This window comes from Scyliorhinus canicula, chromosome 28 (genome assembly GCF_902713615.1).
Source record: "Scyliorhinus canicula chromosome 28, sScyCan1.1, whole genome shotgun sequence".
NCBI classification, from domain to species: domain Eukaryota; kingdom Metazoa; phylum Chordata; class Chondrichthyes; order Carcharhiniformes; family Scyliorhinidae; genus Scyliorhinus; species Scyliorhinus canicula.
Window position 1 is genome coordinate 8,980,618 of NC_052173.1, and position 19,089 is coordinate 8,999,706.

General features: G+C 51.0%; 1 protein-coding gene across 1 annotated transcript in view; it reads right to left on the minus strand.

The window, feature by feature from the left end:
- LOC119958094 (R3H domain-containing protein 2) overlaps positions 1-19,089 on the minus strand; it is a 148,581-nt gene that overhangs the window by 37,281 nt on the left and 92,211 nt on the right. Inside the window, exons 16-18 of the mRNA XM_038786323.1 lie at positions 10,110-10,233; positions 6,586-6,743; positions 3,592-3,743 (exon numbers count right to left, since the gene is read on the minus strand). Of these exons, the coding sequence (XP_038642251.1) occupies positions 3,592-3,743; positions 6,586-6,743; positions 10,110-10,233 (434 nt within the window). The remainder of the gene's footprint in view (positions 1-3,591; positions 3,744-6,585; positions 6,744-10,109; positions 10,234-19,089) is intronic.

Below are 19,089 nucleotides of genomic sequence, written 5' to 3' on the forward strand. Positions count from 1 at the left end.
CAGCATATAGGCCAGCTTTGGTGCCTGGGGTTTGGATTATAAATTGCACCTCGAACGCTGGGGTTGCCATTTAAATTGGAGGTTCTGTGAGCGGGAGGTGTGTTATGGGAGTTGGTCTTTCACCAACTCTTGCAGACCGTCAATACAGAGTGTGTGCCGGAGCAAGCTGCAGAAAAATAATTGGTGGAAAAAACTGTGACATGCATATACGTGCGAAGAGTTGCATTCTGGGATTTGCCATTGTTTGCTCTTTTCCTGCTCAGAGAGCATTAGGACTAGCCATTTCACATGACACATTTGCCAATAATAACTTAAGCTGGAGCAGCAGAAAGAAAATATTCAGCGCTGTAGCCAAAATATTCAGCGCTTTAGCCAAGTTAATAAATAATATATTCTGAGTAGCCGGAGTTCTTCTGGCTCCTCTTAATGGGGCCTAATGTTTGCGCCAGAGCTGAAGAGGAATGTGAGGAAGTTTGGGCATTTGAGTATCAGTCAGCTAGACCCAAACTCTAATCGCAAATGATAGTCAAGGTGCTCGTCACTGGTGTGGGCAGACGTCCCTCATGCAGTGTGCCACCAACACCAGCTTCAGCAAGAACCAAACATTCACCACAGAAAGGCAGGCAGGCAAAAAGGAATATTCCATACTGTGAAAGAAAGGCAGGCAGGCAAAAAGGAATATTCCATACTGTGAACAACAGAGGAAATGAAGCAAACGTTTCGGGGAGGAAATGAAAAATAACTGCTGCGGGATTCTCCGTCGGCGGGATCCACCGTGTTGCCGGCAGCGCGCTCACGCCCGCGAGTTTCCCGACGGCGTGGGGTGGCCACAATGGGAAACCCCATTGGCCGGCTGTTGGAACGGAGAATCCCGCTGACGGCAGGGTCCGCCGCGCTGGCAAACGGGCCTGCCGGGACGGAGAATCCCGCTCCTGGTATTTACCTGATGCTGTTCACACCAAAAGAAACCCCAAAATGCTTTGCAGAAGCAGAACCAACAAAAAGCTAAAGACAGAGATGTGAGGAGGGATGACCAAATGTTTCGTCAGAAAGGTTTCATGGAGCTTCTTAAAGCAGGAGAGGTGAAGGGGCAAATGGGTTCGGGGAAGGGAAGGAAATCACAGAGATCCCTGGCAGTTTGGAGGCACGTCTGCCAGGGTTAGACAAAGGGGGTTTAATGGGAAATGCATAGAGGCCAAAATCAGGGGAATAGAAAGTTGGTGCTTTGGGTCGGCTGGAGGTAATGGGAATGAGAAGGGATAAAACTAGGAAGGAAATTAAACACAAGGATGAGAATTTTGAATTTCAGAGGCTGGGGAGAGAGGAAACCAATATTGGTCAGGGGAGAGAAGAATGATGGTTGAGAACGTTGGATGAAGAAAATTGATACAAGATGGAATACTAGCCAGGAAAGCAATGGAATGATTGACCCTGGAGATGACGAAAGAATGAACGGAGATTTCAGCAGCAGCTGGGCTGAGGAGGGCCAGGGACGAGCGAAGTAGCCAAGGGTCAAGTAGGGTGCCGAGATTTCAGTCCGGCACTGTAGCCGGGGACAGGGATGGAATTGGTGGCAAGCGCGCAGAGTTTGAAGTGGGACCAAAGATAATGGTTTCAATGTTCCTAATGTTTACCTCATGTAGAGTGGAGTTCAGTGAAAACAATTTAAGGCAACAGAACAAAGGCAGTGGAACAGTTGAGAGGGGTGGTGGGGAAGAAGAGCTGGGGTTTCATCTGTGTTCATGTAGAGACGGAGCTCGTGCCTGTGAATGAATCTGTCATGGATGGGGAAGTAGAGACAGGGGTGTGGGAAGAGGGCAACGATTGATTGTAGCACCTTAAAGGCTACAAACTCCACCATTTGAGGAAAAGAATATTTTAGGGTGCAGAAATAAGGAGTTTAAGAGAATCGAACACCCAGGTCAGTTTTATAAAATGGTTGATCAATAATCTTACCATGCCAGTATGAGCACAGTGTGCAATATTTTTACCTTGTTGGGCATGATATATCGCTGCAGTAAATTTGCTGCATTACAGCGATGATCAAACTGCTATTGCGTTCAGACTGAATTGGAACCAGAGCACGCATTAAAAAGCGCTCAGGTGCAGCACTTCTTGTGACCAAACATCATGGCAGATTTACTGGTACTCAAAAACAAATACACCAGGAGAGTAAGTTTGAGATCCTTGAAGCAAGTCTTTATATACATGTTTTTCCAACATTATAATGCTCTTTCTCCACATGCCTATTCACCAACTTCAGTTGGCAAGGCCAGGATTACAAATTCATTGTGTGATCATCCTACCCTGCTGCTCCTCAGAACAACATGCAATTTGGCGAATCATTGACGGATTCGGTCCACTGTCGAGATCCCAAGCTGTGCTGTTCAAGCTGACATTTGAACCAGTGTGGCAGATGAATGGTCTCCATAGCTTGGCCAACACTGGATCGCGGGCAAACATTTTGTTAAACGCCCATGGACCCGTTTCACGAAACAACAGCAGCGGGCAAAGATTGAAAAAAAAAAATGGGTTGACATTTGAGGGAGTAGTCTTCACCAAGACTGCATTAAGAAAAGTACGTGTCACAAGAATTTGAGTTCACATAAAAGTTATGTTTACACAGCGCTTACAGAAGGAAGACATGTGCTCAGGTTTTTTTTGACATAGCTGTGTATTCACTGGGAGCAAGAGAATTTAGATGATTGGGATGTTGGGTGTGTTTCTTGGTGGTGCGCCGCTGGTGGCGAGATTCTATCTGCCCGCCGCTTGCCAATGGGATTTCCCACTGTGACCACCCTGCGCTGCCAGGAAACCTGTGGGCAGGGGTGCATCGCCGGCGGGAAAAGTGAATCCCGACGACCGGAGAGCTCTGGCCGTTGCCTTTCCCCGTCACTGGGTGCATCACTGTGCTGAGGGTGTCTGCACTGAATGAGCCTCCAAATCGCTTGGTATTATCCAGTCTCAGGCAATTTATCTCCACTCTTTCGGATGGAGATAAATCTGCCACATGCTTCAGCCACATATTTGCTGTGGGGAGGCTGCACTGTGCCATACACGAGCAAAGGTTGCGTTCGACTGCTTGCTGCGGGGGGAGGGGGGGGCAAGCCTGGTCACCATGCTTGTGACCACAGTGCGTCTGGACATCTACCCAAAATGGCTGAGTGCAGGGATTGAGCAGAGTGGGCACCCTTTGATTTGCAAGTGCCGCCGGCATTAATCTGCGATTGACAGGTTCTAGTTGCAGAGGTAGTGTGTTCTGCATGTTGCATTGCTGTGCTGACCCTTCTATATTTCCTTGCAGGGAATCTATCTTCATACCTCTTACCATTCCTGCTCCACTCACTGAGAGCTTATAGTCAGCTTCTATTCCCAGGCACTGCTCCAGTCTTTGTTTACTGATACGCTTCAATTCGTTATTAAAGACAGAAGTTACACGCGTGCAAAAGAAACAGGCACATCCAAATTACTTTGCCAAGTCATTGAGGTTGTCAATGACACAGATTAGAAATTATATCTCAATCTTGAATGACACCATGCTTCCTAAAGCAGGTCTTAACCGGGCGCTTTGACTATATAACAATCTCTTACCTTGTGCTATTTTGCTGGGATGGTGGAATTACACTGTAATATACTGGCACTCCTCCAGCAGGCAATGTTCCCTGGACAGACTGACTGGGTACCATGACAGGCTGCTGGTAGGTCTGCTGTACAACTAGTTGAGAATCACTGGACATTGGCACCTGCGTAGCAACATATCAATTGAGAGAGAGAAACACAAACACTTTCTTGGTAGATTATCCAAATGTTCAAAAGTAAAGGTTTGAAATTCTTTGAATCGACCAGTAAGTGAGAAATATATAACCAATTCCTCCAGACAGCAATAATCAAAGTCTGCACGTGCACCCCGTGTCTGCGTGGGTTTCCTCCGGGTGCTCCGGTTTCCTCCCACAGTCCAAAGGTGTGCAGGTTAGGTGGGGTTAAGGATTGGGGGGGCTAGGTGGGGGAGAGGGCCTAAGTGGGGTGCTCTTTCAGAGGGTTGGTACAGGTGCAATGTGCCGAATGGCCTCCCTCTGCACTGTGGGGACTCTGTGGATTCGATGGAAAACAAAATACAGGTTCCCGGCCACACGCCGTTCGCTGGCGGCGAGATTCTCTTCCTGCCGCTTGTCAATGGGATTTCCCATTGTAACCACCCCCATGCTGCCAGGGGTGCCCTGCTGACGGGGAAAGCGAATTGCATCGATCGGAGAATTCCGGTCCAAGTTAACATTTTGAGTCAAATAGGACTCTTCTTTGAAACTGAAGGAGAGCAGAAATGTGATGGGATCTATGCCATCAAAAGGAGGGAGGGAGATTACGGTGGCACAGTGGTTAGGGCTAGGCTGCCTCACAGCACCAGGGACCCAGGTTCGATTCCCCGCTGGGTCATTGTCTGTGCGGAGTCTGCACGTTCTCCCCGTGTCTGCGTGGGTTTCCTCCGGGTGCTCCGGTTTCCTCCCACAGTCCAAAGATGTGTAGGTTAGGTGGAGTTAGGGGATAGGGCGGGGGAGTGGGCCTAGATAGGGTGCCCATTGAGAGTGCAGACTTGATGGACCAAATAGTCTTTTCTGAAAAGTAGGGATTCCATTGTCCATGAAAAGGGGACATCTGAGATTGGGTAGAGAGCGCGAGAGATTAAATAACAAAGATGTCGTGGAACAAAAGGCAAAGGGAATATGGAATGATTGTAGTAAAGAAACAGCATTTGGATAAGTGGACAAACGTGCAAAAAGGTTTGGTTTAACTCTGTTTCTTTCTCCAGACCTGCTAACTACTTCCAGCACCTATTCCTCCATTTAGCTGCTTGCAATTCTGTTAAACCATCATATTGGGCGGGATCTAATGGAAAAGTTTGAAGTGTCATTTGTGGTGGGTTTTTGCTGGGAGGTTACCGGCGGCTGTGCCAGCGAACCCACCACTGCTATCTAACCACACTTTGTCACTGATTTGGGCCCTGGGGAGTTTCTCCCCGGTCAAGCCCACTGGGGAGCTGAACCCGCTGGCCAGACCCGCTCCTCCGAGATCGGCCCGCCATTTTGAAAAGGTGTCCTGATTTCTAAGTGGGCTTGAGGGTCCCACACCCACGGGCAATGTCACCCCACACACATATGGGCATTACCCCACATCCTCCCCCCCCCAAGAGAGCACACCCCACAATGGGGTCACGCCCCCCCCCCTTTCAGACCTTCCAAACAAAAAAATAAGAAAATAAACAGTCAAAGATAAATATTCAAATGATTTATAGTAAAGCTTTCACTCGAGGGGCAGAGGTCTTCAAGCAAGACAAATTCAAACACAGCACCAAGAACTAGGAATCACAATTGATGCAATTCGAATTTTCTTTCTCAACACATTTCCCTTGCATCATTCAACACCCAAGCAATTTCCAGCTCACACGTGACTGTAAGTTACCTCTGGGACAGGCTGCCTACATTCACTGAGGGCTGAGGAAGTTCCCTGGTAAAGGGAATGCGCTGCAATCAAATGTCATGGAGTACGACATTCAGAGCCCAGAACAGGAAAAACTGCCGCTTGATTGGAGGCAAAGTAAAATGACCACTTTCTCTGGGATTCAAACACCAGCATACCCACATGCCCCAGGGGTTGCAAGAAGTGAGGAAACAGCTAGAGGAGGAGGAGGAAGCCTGAAGCAGGACAAAGTTGGGGCTTCCACCACCCCCTCCCCGAGTGTGTGGAATTTACCTTCTGAAAGGGGCACAGCATTGTGGCGTTCCCATGAAACCCAACTAAATGATGCCAAGGAGGATCAGTGGGGCACAGGGATAAGGCTCTGTTGGGCAGCGATGGATTGCCAAACTCAGCTGCTAATTGGAAGCAATCTGGTCATCGGTGATACCAATCAGGGCAGCATCCCTATCACTGGACAACTGGATGTCAGAGAGTTCTTTACCCAGAGAGTAGTGGGGGCATGGATAGGTACATGGATTCCGGTAGAATGATGGGGTGTAGATTAATTTGTTCTTAATCTAGGATAAAAGTTCGGCACAACATCGTGGGCCGAAGGGCCTGTTCTGTGCTGTATTTTTCTATGTTCTATGTTAACTGAAGAATGCTCCTCTCGCTTTCATTGGCACCAAGAGGTTTACACCATTAGCACCAGGCACAAACCTATGATCGTCTGCGCTGGCCGGTACAAAACTAGCGCCCCAGATGGCACTATTGTGCAACAAGCTACCGGAGTCAAACAGGGATCTCAGGTGATGCACTAGATACCTTTGAACAGCTAATCAAAGCAACAAGTGCAGCAGGACATATTCTCCCAAACAGTCACGCTGAATCAATCAGAAGCATCAGGCTCCTCACCAAAAAAGATGCTGGTGACCCTCCTCATGTTATGTTGTTTCGAGGAAAGGAGGACAGACATGAGGCACTAGCATGAGGTGAAGGAACTCGATATCTCAGTAAAAGTACAGTACTTTGTGGTAAAGCTAATATTCTGAACATTTCACTCCAAGTGGAGTGACATTTATTAATGCGTTTTGACTTTTTAAAATTAGTTTTCGGATGGTTTTCCGAGATTACCTGATATGACGGAACAGATGAGTATTGGACCATCATCCCTTGCATCTGGTTTCCCAGATTGCTTCGCTGATTATTCATCAAGCCTGGTGTTTGGGATTGTTGTACACCCATCATCCCTTGGTAGGTCTGCTGCTGGTTTGGTATCACACCCTGTAAACCTATGTTCCAGAATAACACAGAGAGTAAGGACTGGCTGCTGATCCAACAAAACCACATGGCAGGCGCGAGGCCGATAGAAACTTCAATAAAACATCACTGTCATGTTAAGTTGGATTCTCCCGTTGCCTTGACGTTTACAGTTTCAGCAAGGAGATCAATTATTACAAAGAACAGCGGGACATATGCCGCCAAATAAATCCTTTATCTTGTGGGAATACCAGAAATAGTGCACTTACCTTCCTACCCCAGTCTCTGCAGTTAAAAATGCTCATTTTATTTTAAAACCAATTCTGGGGGCTCGCCTGATGGTGCGTTGAATTTACAGTTATTAAATGCGATCTACAAATTAGGAAGATCACAGGTTACACCTCCAGACTATGTTCATAGAATTATAGAATCCCTACAGTGCAGAAGGAGGCCATTCGGCCCCATCGGGTCTGCACCAACTCTCTGAAAGAGCACCCTACCCAGGCCCACTCTCCCACCCTAACCCCATAACTCCACCTAACCTGCACTCAGGGAAAAGTATCATGGCCAATCCACCTAACCAGCACATCTTTGGACAGTGGGAGGAAACCAGAGCACCCGGAGGAAACCCGCGCAGAAGCGGGAGAACGTGCAGACTGCCCACAGTGACCCAAGGCTGGAATTGAACCCGGGTCCCTCGTGCTGTGAGGCAACAGTGCTAACCACCGTGCCGTGTTGAGATAGTTGATCTCAGTCAGGATACAAGTGGCTTTAGCACCCTGGATTAAAGGAAGAATAAAAGCAGCCAGGGTTTTGGCTGTCCAGTGAGTCCTACTGCAGTGCGTGGACTCAGATGAGAAGAGAATCTGGCTCGATTATGGTGCCTTCATATATGATTAACACTTGTGCTTCCTCACACATTGAATAGTGGCATTTAGGAGCTGGCACCAGAGGCAACTGGTATGTGAAACTTTGCTCTTTATATTTACGAAAGGGAGATTATGACAGGAGTTATGGGAATCACCAAAAGATCAACAGCAACTTGCTACCTGGGTGGCACTACAAATTGGATGCCCGTGAGAGAAAACTGCTCGTGAGGGGAAACACTCGTTTAGGTTCTGAGTTCATGCACCGAGATACTGAAACAAACATCGATATTGCAGGAGGGAAAGTGTCACAAAAAAGCAGTGTGTGAATTTAGGTCTCCTTTTGCTTGACTTTGGCCCAGCAGAGTCCCAGCCACGCTGCTCTGAGCCATCATTCGAGTTTCTCTCAAGCCACCCCCTCCAAAATTCACTCAAGGCACTGGCAGCGATCCCAACTTGGCAAAGCAGAAAACTGCAATCAATTCGTGGAGGCTGACGCATTGCGTTTCAAACCCGAGAAATCTTAAGTGGAAATCATGGCTACATTTGAGGTAAATATTCACACCCAGAAGGGAAAATTGATCAGATGTCAACAACTTGCACAGGGCAGGCAGATGAAAAACCTTGCGCAGGCTAATGACAAACAGTCATTTTACAAACTGGCATTGAAGGCTTGGATGAGGTGAACAATGCTGGAAAAGCTATGTGAGTAATGTCTTTCAGAGATGTTGTTCCAAATGACCTTTCCTTGCAAATTTGGCACAGAGGAAATACATTTTTACATCAGTGTGTGCAGGGTGTCAAAAGGGAAGAAAACTGCATTTAATTGACGAAAAAGCAGCCAAATAAAAGTTGAATGTAAAGCCTAAGGAGCAACAAATCTGAAAAGTAACCAGTCATTGACTTCTACAGGTGAACATTGTAAGGGCCCTCTCCTGTTTGTTCCTGTCTATTATCTTGTATTTCACCATTGCTTGTATTTTTGCTATTACCATTTTGTTTCACGGATGTTTAATGGACCTGTGACTTTAAGGAAGCCATGGCCTGTGCCTTTAATTCAGACAGGCAGATCATAGAATTTACAGTGCAAAAGGAGACCATTCGGCCCATCGAGTCTGCACCGGCCCTTGGAAAGAGCACCCTACCTGAGCCCACACCTCCACCCTATCCCCGTAACCCAGTAACCCCACCTAACCTTCTGGACACTAACTGATCATGGCCAGTCCACCTAACCTGCACATCTTTGAACTGTGGGAGGAAACCGGAGCACCCGGAGGAAAGCAACGCACACACGGTGAGAACGTGCAGACTCCACACAGTGACCCAGCAGGGAATCGAACCTGGGACCCTGGAGCTGTGAAGCAACTGTGCTAACCACTGTGCTGCTGTGCCCCCAAATCCAGATCTTTCTTGAATTCAAATTTCACCATCTGCAGTGGTGGGATTTGAACCTGGGTCCCGGATTACTAGTCCAGTGACAATACCACTACACTACCACCTCCCCTCCCCAGAATCATAGAATTTACAGTGCAGTAGGAGGCCATTCAGCCCATCGAAGGCTGTGCTGTTTTAGACTGACATCAGTGATGGCTCGGATTGATGGACTTGGGTGGTGGCCAATGAACTGGCTCATGCTGTCCTTTGCCCGGTAGCCAGCGGTGATTGGTTCTGATCTCGCTGACATGTTTCTCAGTGTCAGAAGGCTGGAGCACGTTTCACATTTGGTCCTGAAGCCATGTTGGAGGAGCTCTAACTCCCTCCCTCAAAGAACTGATGAACTCTCCATAGAGTTCTCTCTCACTTCAAAAAAGGCTGATGTAAAACAGAGACCAGAGTCTGACAATTCTCCCTGGAAAACTGCCTGGGCAAGTAGAACCCTCTCTCTGGAAAATGAGACTGATGTGAAGCAGAGAGCAGAATTTGATCGCTCTCTGTAAGAACAGGCTGCTGTGGGGCCAGAGGCCTCCCCTAGGAAAGCTGTGCCGAGCTGCAAAGACCATCACCAACTGTACACCGGTGGTTTTGATCAATCAGCGTGCTGGGAGGAAAGCCTTCTGCAAAGAATCCTACAGCAAAAGCAAGGGCTCTTAGCCTTTTTTTTACCTTAATGCTTATTATTTTTACCTCTTTCCACCCCTCTGTGTTTGTCTGTCCTGTGAGTGTGGGTAGAGGGTAGGGTATAATTGGTTAGCTTGCTTGTTATCCAGCTGAAATTACTGCATATTTCATCTTTATTTCTTGTTATAAATTAACAGTAATTGTGTTTCAACTTACAAACCTGGTGACTGTATATTACTGGGCAGCCAAGGGACAAAGATTTTAGGAATTTAATACTAATTAATGGTTAATTTACTTGTGTTGGGATTCCGGGGCCTGTGGGGCTAGAATTGATCGCACACTAGCCCATTGTGTTGTGACAACATGACCATGTAAGAAACCTTTCCATGCGATTAAAAAGGCTAGTCTGATATGTATGTCAGCTGCACCGTCTTAAATCGTCTTTAAGTTTATAATGAAACGTACTTCACTAACCTGTTTGTTGCGCTGGCTGAGTCAGTTGTGGACTGCGTTGCGAGTTGTAAGGAACCTGGGAGAGAGGCCGGTACTGCTGGCTGGAGCTTTGGTACTGCCCAGGGGGATAATAAGAGACGGGGATCTGCAGAAAGAGAAAATTTAAAAATAATCCAGTTAACTTCCATTCCAAACTAGCAATTTGCCATTATCCTGCCAATAAAGCCAAGACATCAGAATACATCATACTAGCTTTGCAAAACTCAGGGTGATCACAAAGATATGCCTGTATTCAGATTACAGCAGCCCAGAGATTATTGTGTACATGATGAAGAACATATCAGAGTCTGTTTTATTAGGGCAGCACGGTGGCAGAAGTGATTAGCACTGTAGCTTCACAGCGCCAGGGTCTCAGGTTCGATTCCCCGCTGGGTCGCTGTCTGTGCGGAGTCTGCGCGTTCTCCCCGTGTCTGCGTGGGTTTCCTCCGGGTAATCCGGTTTCCTCCAACAGTCCAAAGACGTGCAGGTTAGGTGGATTGCCCTTCGTGACCAAAAAAAGGTTAGATGGGGTTATTGGGTTACGGGGATAGGGTGGAAGTGAGGGCTTAAGTGGGTTGGTGCAGACTCGATGGGCCGAATGGCCACCTTCTGCACTGTATGTTCGATGTTCTATATAGAGGACAATAGGTCGATGGAATTCCAATTTCCATGATTAAATGACTGGTCTAACAATGCCAGACAAACACTTCCAAGTCATGTATAAAACGTGTAGAAAGAAAATAAAGCCCCCTCTTCTCGATCTTGAGTTTGGAAGAAGGTATGGCTAAGAGCACTTGTGGCTGCAAAAATTTACACATTGCTGCATCATTACAACAGCTATTTATGTTCTGTGCTGGCCAATTTAGTGTCAAGTGGCGTTGAATTGAGCAATTTCAGCAACGGGTCCATGCTCACCACGAGACTGCAAATCTTATTTTCCACCTCTCTTAAGTCTTTTTCATCTTTTTGACTCACTTTTCTTCTCACACATAATCACAATGATCTTGGGAAATAACTCTCCTTCATTCGAAGTGACCATAATCATTGACATCCAGTATTCTCCTGTTAGGTGTGTCTGATCCTTTCCATCTGGTTTAAATGGAACCACTTCCTGGGACAAAATGTGTCTTTGAGCCTACCTCTGTGCCATGCTATTGATTTACTCCCAGTCCACCCTTCCTTCATAGAACATAGAACAGTACAGCACAGAACAGGCCCTTCGGCCCTCAATGTTGTGCCGATCAATGATCACCCTACTCAAACCCATGTAACCACCCTATACCTGTAACCCAACAACCCCCCCCCCAACCTTACTTTTTTTAGAACACTACGGGCAATTTAGCATGGCCAATCCACCTAACCCGCACATCTTTGGACTGTGGGAGGAAACCGGAGCACCCGGAGGAAACCCACGCACACACGGGGAGGACGTGCAGACTCCGCACAGACAGTGACCCAAGCGGGAATCGAACCTGGGACCCTGGAGCTGTGAAGCATTTATGCTAACCACCATGCTACCGTGCTTCCTTGGATAGTTGCTCTTGTTCACCCGATTCCAAAGATGATCCTCAGTACCCTTCGACCAATCCCATTGGTTCTAATATTAGTACTTTCGAGAGTTAGCTAAGCTGCTAACTTGCAAATTATTCAAAATTGCTGCAGATTTTTGTACAACTGTCTTCTCACACAACAACCTGCGCTTTACATATAGCACGTTAATGTAATAAAAAGTACCAAGGTATCAGTGACTCATATTGGTAACCTTTTTGTACCATCCTCATACCCTATCTTCATAGATGTGGAATCCAAGGCACAGCAATTATTCCCAATGCAAGTCTCAGACTGCCAAACTTGGAAATGTTGATATATTGTCACACAGGTCAGAGAATAAAGGACTAAAGCCATTAATATCTTTAAATAGTGATACAAGCACAAAAGTTAGCAAATGTTGGAAATACGATATAAGTGGGTGGCACGGTGGTTAGCATTGCTGCCTCTCAGTACCAGGGACGTGGGTTCAATTTCAACCTTGTCTGTGTGGAGTTTGCACATTCTCCCCATGGCTGTGTGGGTTTCCTCCGGGTGCTCCGGTTTCCTCCCACAATACAAAGAGTGCAGACTCGATGGGCCAAATGGTCTCCTTCTGCACTGTATGTTCTATGTTCAGGTCAGGTGGATTGGCCATGATCAAATGCCTTTCAGTGTCCACAGATGTGCAGGTTAGGTGGATTGGCCATGCTAAATTGTCCCTCAGTGTCCAAAGATGTGCAGGTTAGGTGGATTGGCCATGATAAATTGTCCCTTAGTGTCCAAAGATGTACAGGTTAGGTGGATTGGCCATGTTAAACTGTCCCTTAGTGTCCAAAGATGTACAGGTTAGGTGGATTGGCCATGATCAAATGCCTTTCAGTGTCCACAGATGTGCAGGTTAGGTGGATTGGCCATGCTAAATTGTCCCTCAGTGTCCAAAGATGTGCAGGTTAGGTGGATTGGCCATGATAAATTGTCCCTTAGTGTCCAAAGATGTACAGGTTAGGTGGATTGGCCATGTTAAACTGTCCCTTAGTGTCCAAAGATGTACAGGTTAGGTGGATTGGCCATGATCAAATGCCTTTCAGTGTCCACAGATGTGCAGGTTAGGTGGATTGGCCATGCTAAATTGTCCCTCAGTGTCCAAAGATGTGCAGGTTAGGTGGATTGGCCATGATAAATTGTCCCTTAGTGTCCAAAGATGTACAGGTTAGGTGGATTGGCCATGTTAAACTGTCCCTTAGTGTCCAAAGATGTGCAGGTTAGGTGGATTGGCCAGGATAAATTGCCCCTTAGTGTCCAAAATTACCCTTAGTGTTGAGTGGGGTTACTGGGTTATGAGGATAGTGAGGTGGTGTGCAGTTGGGTAGGGTGCTCTTTCCAAGAGCCGGTGCGGACTCGATGGGCCGAATGGCCTCCTTCTGCACTGTAAATTCTATGATAATCCCCGTAAACCCAGCTAACCTAAGGGACACTAAAACAAGACTGGATGTGCTGCCTGCTGCCTTGCATGTCTTGAACAGAATAAATCACAGAGTTTAAATCCTTCTCTGGACTCCTGTGGTGATAATACTGGCTACGAGGATAAAAGGGAACTGCAGGCAGCTATTCTGGGTGTACAGACCATGGTTGAATGTTGCTACAAGGGAGACGGTCAGAACAAACAGGTTAGGTGGATTGGCCATGTTAAATTGTCCCTTAGTGTCCAAAGATGTGCGGGTTAGGTGGATTGACCATGATAAATTGTCCCTTAGTGTCCAAAGATGTACAGGTTAGGTGGATTGGCCATGTTAAATTGTCCCTTAGTGTCCAAAGATGTACAGGTTAGGTGGATTGGCCATGTTAAATTGTCCCTTAGTGTCCAAAGATGTACAGGTTAGGTGGATTGGCCATGTTAAATTGTCCCTTCGTGTCCAGGGATGTGCAGGTTATGTTACAGGGATAGGGCGGGAGAGTGCACCAAGGTAGGGAGCTCTTTCGGAGAATTGACTGAATGGCTTCCTTCTGCACTGTAGGGATTCTATGATTCTTCTATGAAATCCGCATTGAATAAGTCAACATAATGGGTCTATTATTCTTCGCAAGATCTTCAGAGTACGTCCAAAGTCTCTGTAACTTTAATAAACAGTTTCAGAAGGAGGCCGAGTTTGCTGTCCAGAAACAGAGCTACTTATTAAAGGTACACAGACTTTGGACGTACTCTGAAGATCTTACGAGGAATAATTGACCCATTATGTTGACTTATTCAATGTGGACTTCATAGAAGAATCATAGATGCCTGCTTCTGAAACTGCTTGCATCATTCAAGCAATCATTGTTTGGAAAAAAAAAAACCCCAGCAGACTTTTCAAATTTGCAGAACTTTTGGTCCCATGAGCTCCTTGTGTAATCGTGTCCACAAGGTTTGGTGGGGCTATGGGGATAGGGTGGAGGTGGGCCTGGGTGGGGTGCTCTTTCCAAGGGCCAATGCAGACTCGATGGGCCGAATGGCCTCCTTCTGCATTGTCGGGATTCTATGATTCCAACATTCCAATGTACATAATGGATGTACGAAACAAATCAAGAGTCAAGAGTACAGTAAAGCCCAGATATGAGGCGTTGACGATTGAGTTAATCCTTGCACTGAGTTGAAAATAAAAACGTTTGCTCATATAATGCAGAGAGATCTGGGCGTGCATGTCCATCGATCACTGAAAGTGGCAACGCATGTGGGTAAGGTGGTCAAAGAACAAAGAAAAGTACAGCACAGGAAAAGGCCCTTTGGCCCTTCAAGCCCGTGCCGCCCGTCGAAACTAAAAACCTTTGTCGCAAAGTCAAGGCGGCAAACGACGGAGGTTGAGAGGCGACCTGATAGAGGTCTACAAGATTATGAGCGGCATAGACAGAGTGGATAGTCAGATGCTCTTTCCTAGGGTATGAGTCAAGTAACCCTTGGAGGAAGCAGCAGATTCACACAGACGTCATGCTTCCTTTTTGTGGCACGAGCTGCCGTATTCTGGTAAGTAAAGAGTTTAAGGGCGTGATTTAGCTCAATGGGAACAAAGTCCCATAGTGAGCGTGTTCAGCTGCGTGTTTCCCAGTGCTCGAGAGGCACTTGGGTTAGATAGTGGAACAGGCGGCCGAGGCCGCACTCAGCCCTGTTTACTGCACTGAGGAGCCCCTCTCGCCGGAACTCCTCAGTGTAGTGATGGCCCAATCGCCGCTGCATGAAAAATGCCAGCTTGCCACTGCCAACCTGGCAGTGCCCTGCCAGCACCACCTGGGAACCTTGGCAGTGCCAGGTTGATACTCAGGTGGCACTGCTAGGATGCCAGGCTGGCAAATGCCAGGGTACCACCCTGCCCAAAGGGCATGCAGCTGTGGGCCTCCGTTGGCCTGGGAGACCCCATGAGTGCCGTTCCGTCTGGTCCCCGTTTGTGGAGAACAGTACACCCGAGGTCTCCGAGGCAAAGGGGATAGATGCCAATGCCTCAGGAAACTGCAACTCAAGTAGTTCAAGAGTTAAAGTGAGGCGAGCTGTCTTGCTTCAGTATGCAGATTTGCCAAAAAGTGATCCTGCGCACATTGCAACATCTTGAGATTGCGTTGGATCGCGCGAGGCTTTGCGAGCCGGGTAGATCCTGGGAGCAGGGTCTCCTAGCTTCTATCGGCCACTTTGTGCCGCAGCGAGTTGCATTTCGGGCGCAGGGTGGTTGTCCAATCGCGCCCTAAGTGTTCCAAAGATTATGTGAAAAGCAATGTAAGGTGGATAGAGTGGGTACGATAAGTGGGTACAGTGGCTGAGTTCACAGTAAGGGGATAGGGTGGCAGATGGGTGAGCAGGCGAGGATAGTCAGGCCAGGGGAAGTTGGGGTGGAGGTGTTGTCAGGTCGGGGGGGTGGGGCGATGTCAGGTCAGGGAGGAATGGGGCGATGTCAGGTCAGGGGGGGTGGGGCGATGTCAGGTCAGGGGGGGTGGGGCGATGTCAGGTCAGGGGGGGTGGGGCGATGTCAGGTCAGGGGGGGTGGGGCTATGTCAGGTCAGGGGAACTGGGGAGATGTCAGGTCAGGGGGAATGGGGAGATGTCAGCTCAGGGGGGGTGGGGTGATGTCAGGTCAGGGAGGAATGGAGCGATGTCAGGTCAGGGAGGAATGGGGCGATGTCAGGTCAGGGGGGAATGGGGCGATGTCAGGTCGGGGGGTGGGACGTTGTCAGGTCGGGGGGTGGGGTGATGTCAGGTCGGGGGAATGGGGCGATGTCAGGTCAGGGGGAATGGGGCGATGTCAGGTCAGGGGGGTGGGGCAATGTCAGGTCAGGGGGAATGGGGCGATGTCAGGTCAGGGGGGGGTGGGGCGATGTCAGGGGGAATGGGGCGATGTCAGGTCAGGGGGAATGGGGCGATGTCAGGTCAGGGGGAATGGGGCGATGTCAGGTCAGGGGGAATGGGGCGATGTCAGGTCAGGGGGGTGGGGCGATGTCAGGTCAGGGGGGTGGGGCAATGTCAGGTCAGGGGGAATGGGGCGATGTCAGGTCGGGGGGGTGGGGCGATGTCAGGTCAGGGGGAATGGGGCGATGTCAGGTCAGGGGGGTGGGGCAATGTCAGGTCAGGGGGAATGGGGCGATGTCAGGTCAGGGGGGGGTGGGGCGATGTCAGGGGGAATGGGGCGATGTCAGGTCAGGGGGAATGGGGCGATGTCAGGTCAGGGGGGGTGGGGCGATGTCAGGTCAGGGGGAATTGGGCGATGTCAGGTCAGGGGGGGTGGGGCGATGTCAGGTCAGGGGGGGGAGGGGCGATGTCAGGTCAGGGGGGGTGGGGCGATGTCAGGTCGGGGGGTGGGGCGATGTCAGGTCAGGGGGGTGGGGCGATGTCAGGTCAGGGGGTTGGGGCGATGTCAGGTCAGGGGAGGTGGGGCGATGTCAGGTCAGGGGGGGTGGGGTGCTGCCAGGGGGGGTGGGGTGTTGTCAGGTCAGGGGGGGTGGGGCGATGTCAGGTCAGGGGAGGTGGGGCGATGTCAGGTCGGGGGGGGGAATGGGGCGATGTCAGGTCAGGGAGGGTGGGGCGATGTCAGGTCAGGGGGGGTGGGGCGATGTCAGGTCAGGGAGGGTGGGGCGATGTCAGGTCAGGGGGGGGTGGGGCGATGTCAGGTCGGGGGGGGGGGGGGGGCGATGTCAGGTCAGAGGGAATGGGGCGATGTCAGGTCAGGGGGAATGGGGCGATGTCAGGTCGGGGGGAATGGGGCGATGTCAGGTCGGGGGGAATGGGGCGATGTCAGGTCGGGGGGGTGGGGCGATGTCAGGTCAGAGGGAATGGGGCGATGTCAGGTCGGGGGGAATGGGGCGATGTCAGGTCGGGGGGAATGGGGCGATGTCAGGTCAGGGGGGGGAATGGGGAGATGTCAGGTCGGGGGGGGGGCGATGTCAGGTCGGGGGGGGCGATGTCAGGTCAGGGGGGTGGGGCGATGTCAGGTCAGGGGGGTGGGGCGATGTCAGGTCAGGGGGGTGGGGCGATGTCAGGTCAGAGGGGTGGGGCGATGTCAGGTCGGGGGGGTGGGGCGATGTCAGGTCGGGGGGGTGGGGCGATGTCAGGTCAGAGGGGGTGGGGCGATGTCAGGTCGGGGGGGTGGGGCGGTCAGGTCAGGGGGTGGTCAGGTCAGGGGGTGGGGCGATGTTAGGTCGGGGGGGGGGGTGGGGCGATGTCCGGTCGGGGGGGGCGATGTCAGGTCGGGGGGGGTGGGGCGATGTCAGGTCAGGGGGGGGGGGGGCGATGTCAGGTCAGGGGGGGTGGGGCGATGTCAGGTCGGGGGGGGTGGGGCGATGTCAGGTCAGGGGGGGTGGGGCGATGTCAGGTCGGGGGGTGGGGCGATGTCAGGTCAGGGGGGGTGGGGCGATGTCAGGTCAGGGGGGGTGGGGCGATGTCCGGTCAAGGGGGGGGTGGGGCGATGTCGGGTCGGGAGGGTGGGGCGATGTCAGGTCAGGGGGGGTGGGGCGATGTCGGGTCGGGGCGATGTCAGGTCAGGGGGGGTGGGGCGATGTCGGGTCGGGGCGATGTCAGGTCAGGGGGGGTGGGGCGATGTCAGGTCAGGGGGGTGGGGCGATGTCAGGTCAGGGGGGGGGGGGCGATGTCGGGTCGGGGCGATGTCAGGTCAGGGGGGGGGGGGCGATGTCAGGTCGGGAGGGTGGGGCGATGTCAGGTCGGGAGGTTGGGGCGATGTCCGGTCGGGGGGGGGGGGGGGGGGTGGGGTGGGGCGATGTCCGGTCGGGAGGGTGGGGCGATGTCCGGCCGGGAGGGTGGGGCGATGTCCGGTCGGGGGGGGGGTGGGGCGATGTCCGGTCGGGGGGGGGGGGGGGGGGGGGGGGGGGGGGGGTGGGGCGATGTCAGGTCGGGGGGGGGGGGGGGGGGCGATGTCAGGTCAGGGGGGGGTGGGGCGATGTCAGGTCAGGGGGGTGGGGCGATGTCAGGTCAGGGGGGTGGGGCGATGTCAGGTCAGGGGGGTGGGGCGATGTCAGGTCAGGGGGGGTGGGGCGATGTCAGGTCGGGGGCGATGTCAGGTCAGGGGGGGGTGGGGCGATGTCAGGTCAGGGGGGTGGGCGATGTCAGGTCAGGGGGGGTGGGGCGATGTCAGGTCGGGGGCGATGTCAGGTCAGGGGGGGGTGGGGCGATGTCAGGTCGGGGGCGATGTCAGGTCGGGGGGCGATGTCAGGTCAGGGGGGGTGGGGCGATGTCAGGTCGGGGGGGTGGGGCGATGTCCGGTCAGGCCAGGGGGAGTTGAGATTGGGCGGTGTGAGTGTAAGTGGTTGGGTGAGATCAGTTTCATGAGGTGGAGTAGGACTTACCTTTCCGGGGTAACCATGCTTGTCAGCATGTCAGAACCGTCCAGAGTCTATGACTCTGACTCGAGTTGGAGACATTTTCGGAATGTCCGAGGGGCCCTTCAGAAGTTTAAACTTCCAAGGGGTCCTGCAGTGCATCTTCAGAGGTAAGAGGGAAGAAATATTTCAAAAACAAACTTCACCTGGTCCAAAAAGCACCATTCTGTTTTAAAAAGCAGACATGAGGTCAACTCCCAGGAAACACATTCAGCCACTTTTTATGAATGGGGTCATATGAAAAGTCATTCCCAAAGTTATGGGGCAGGATTCCACGTCGGCTGACACCAGACAGGAATCGCGATAGGGAGGAGAATTGGTTTTGATGCAGAAACCGTGGCGGGCGCATCACGCCAAATTGCAATTCTCCGTTACCTCCATAGCGGCGTCAGTGCGTTCCACTCCGCACATACAGTAAACCGCGGCATATCATTAGCGGGCCTGACCCGGTATTCTCCGGAGCCTCTGCGATTCTCCGCCTCCGATGGGCCGAGTTTCCAACGGCGCGGTTCACTTGTGCTTTTAAACATTGTGAAACCGGTACCGTGGCTGCTCAGGGAGAGAGGGGGGGTACAGAAAGTGTCCA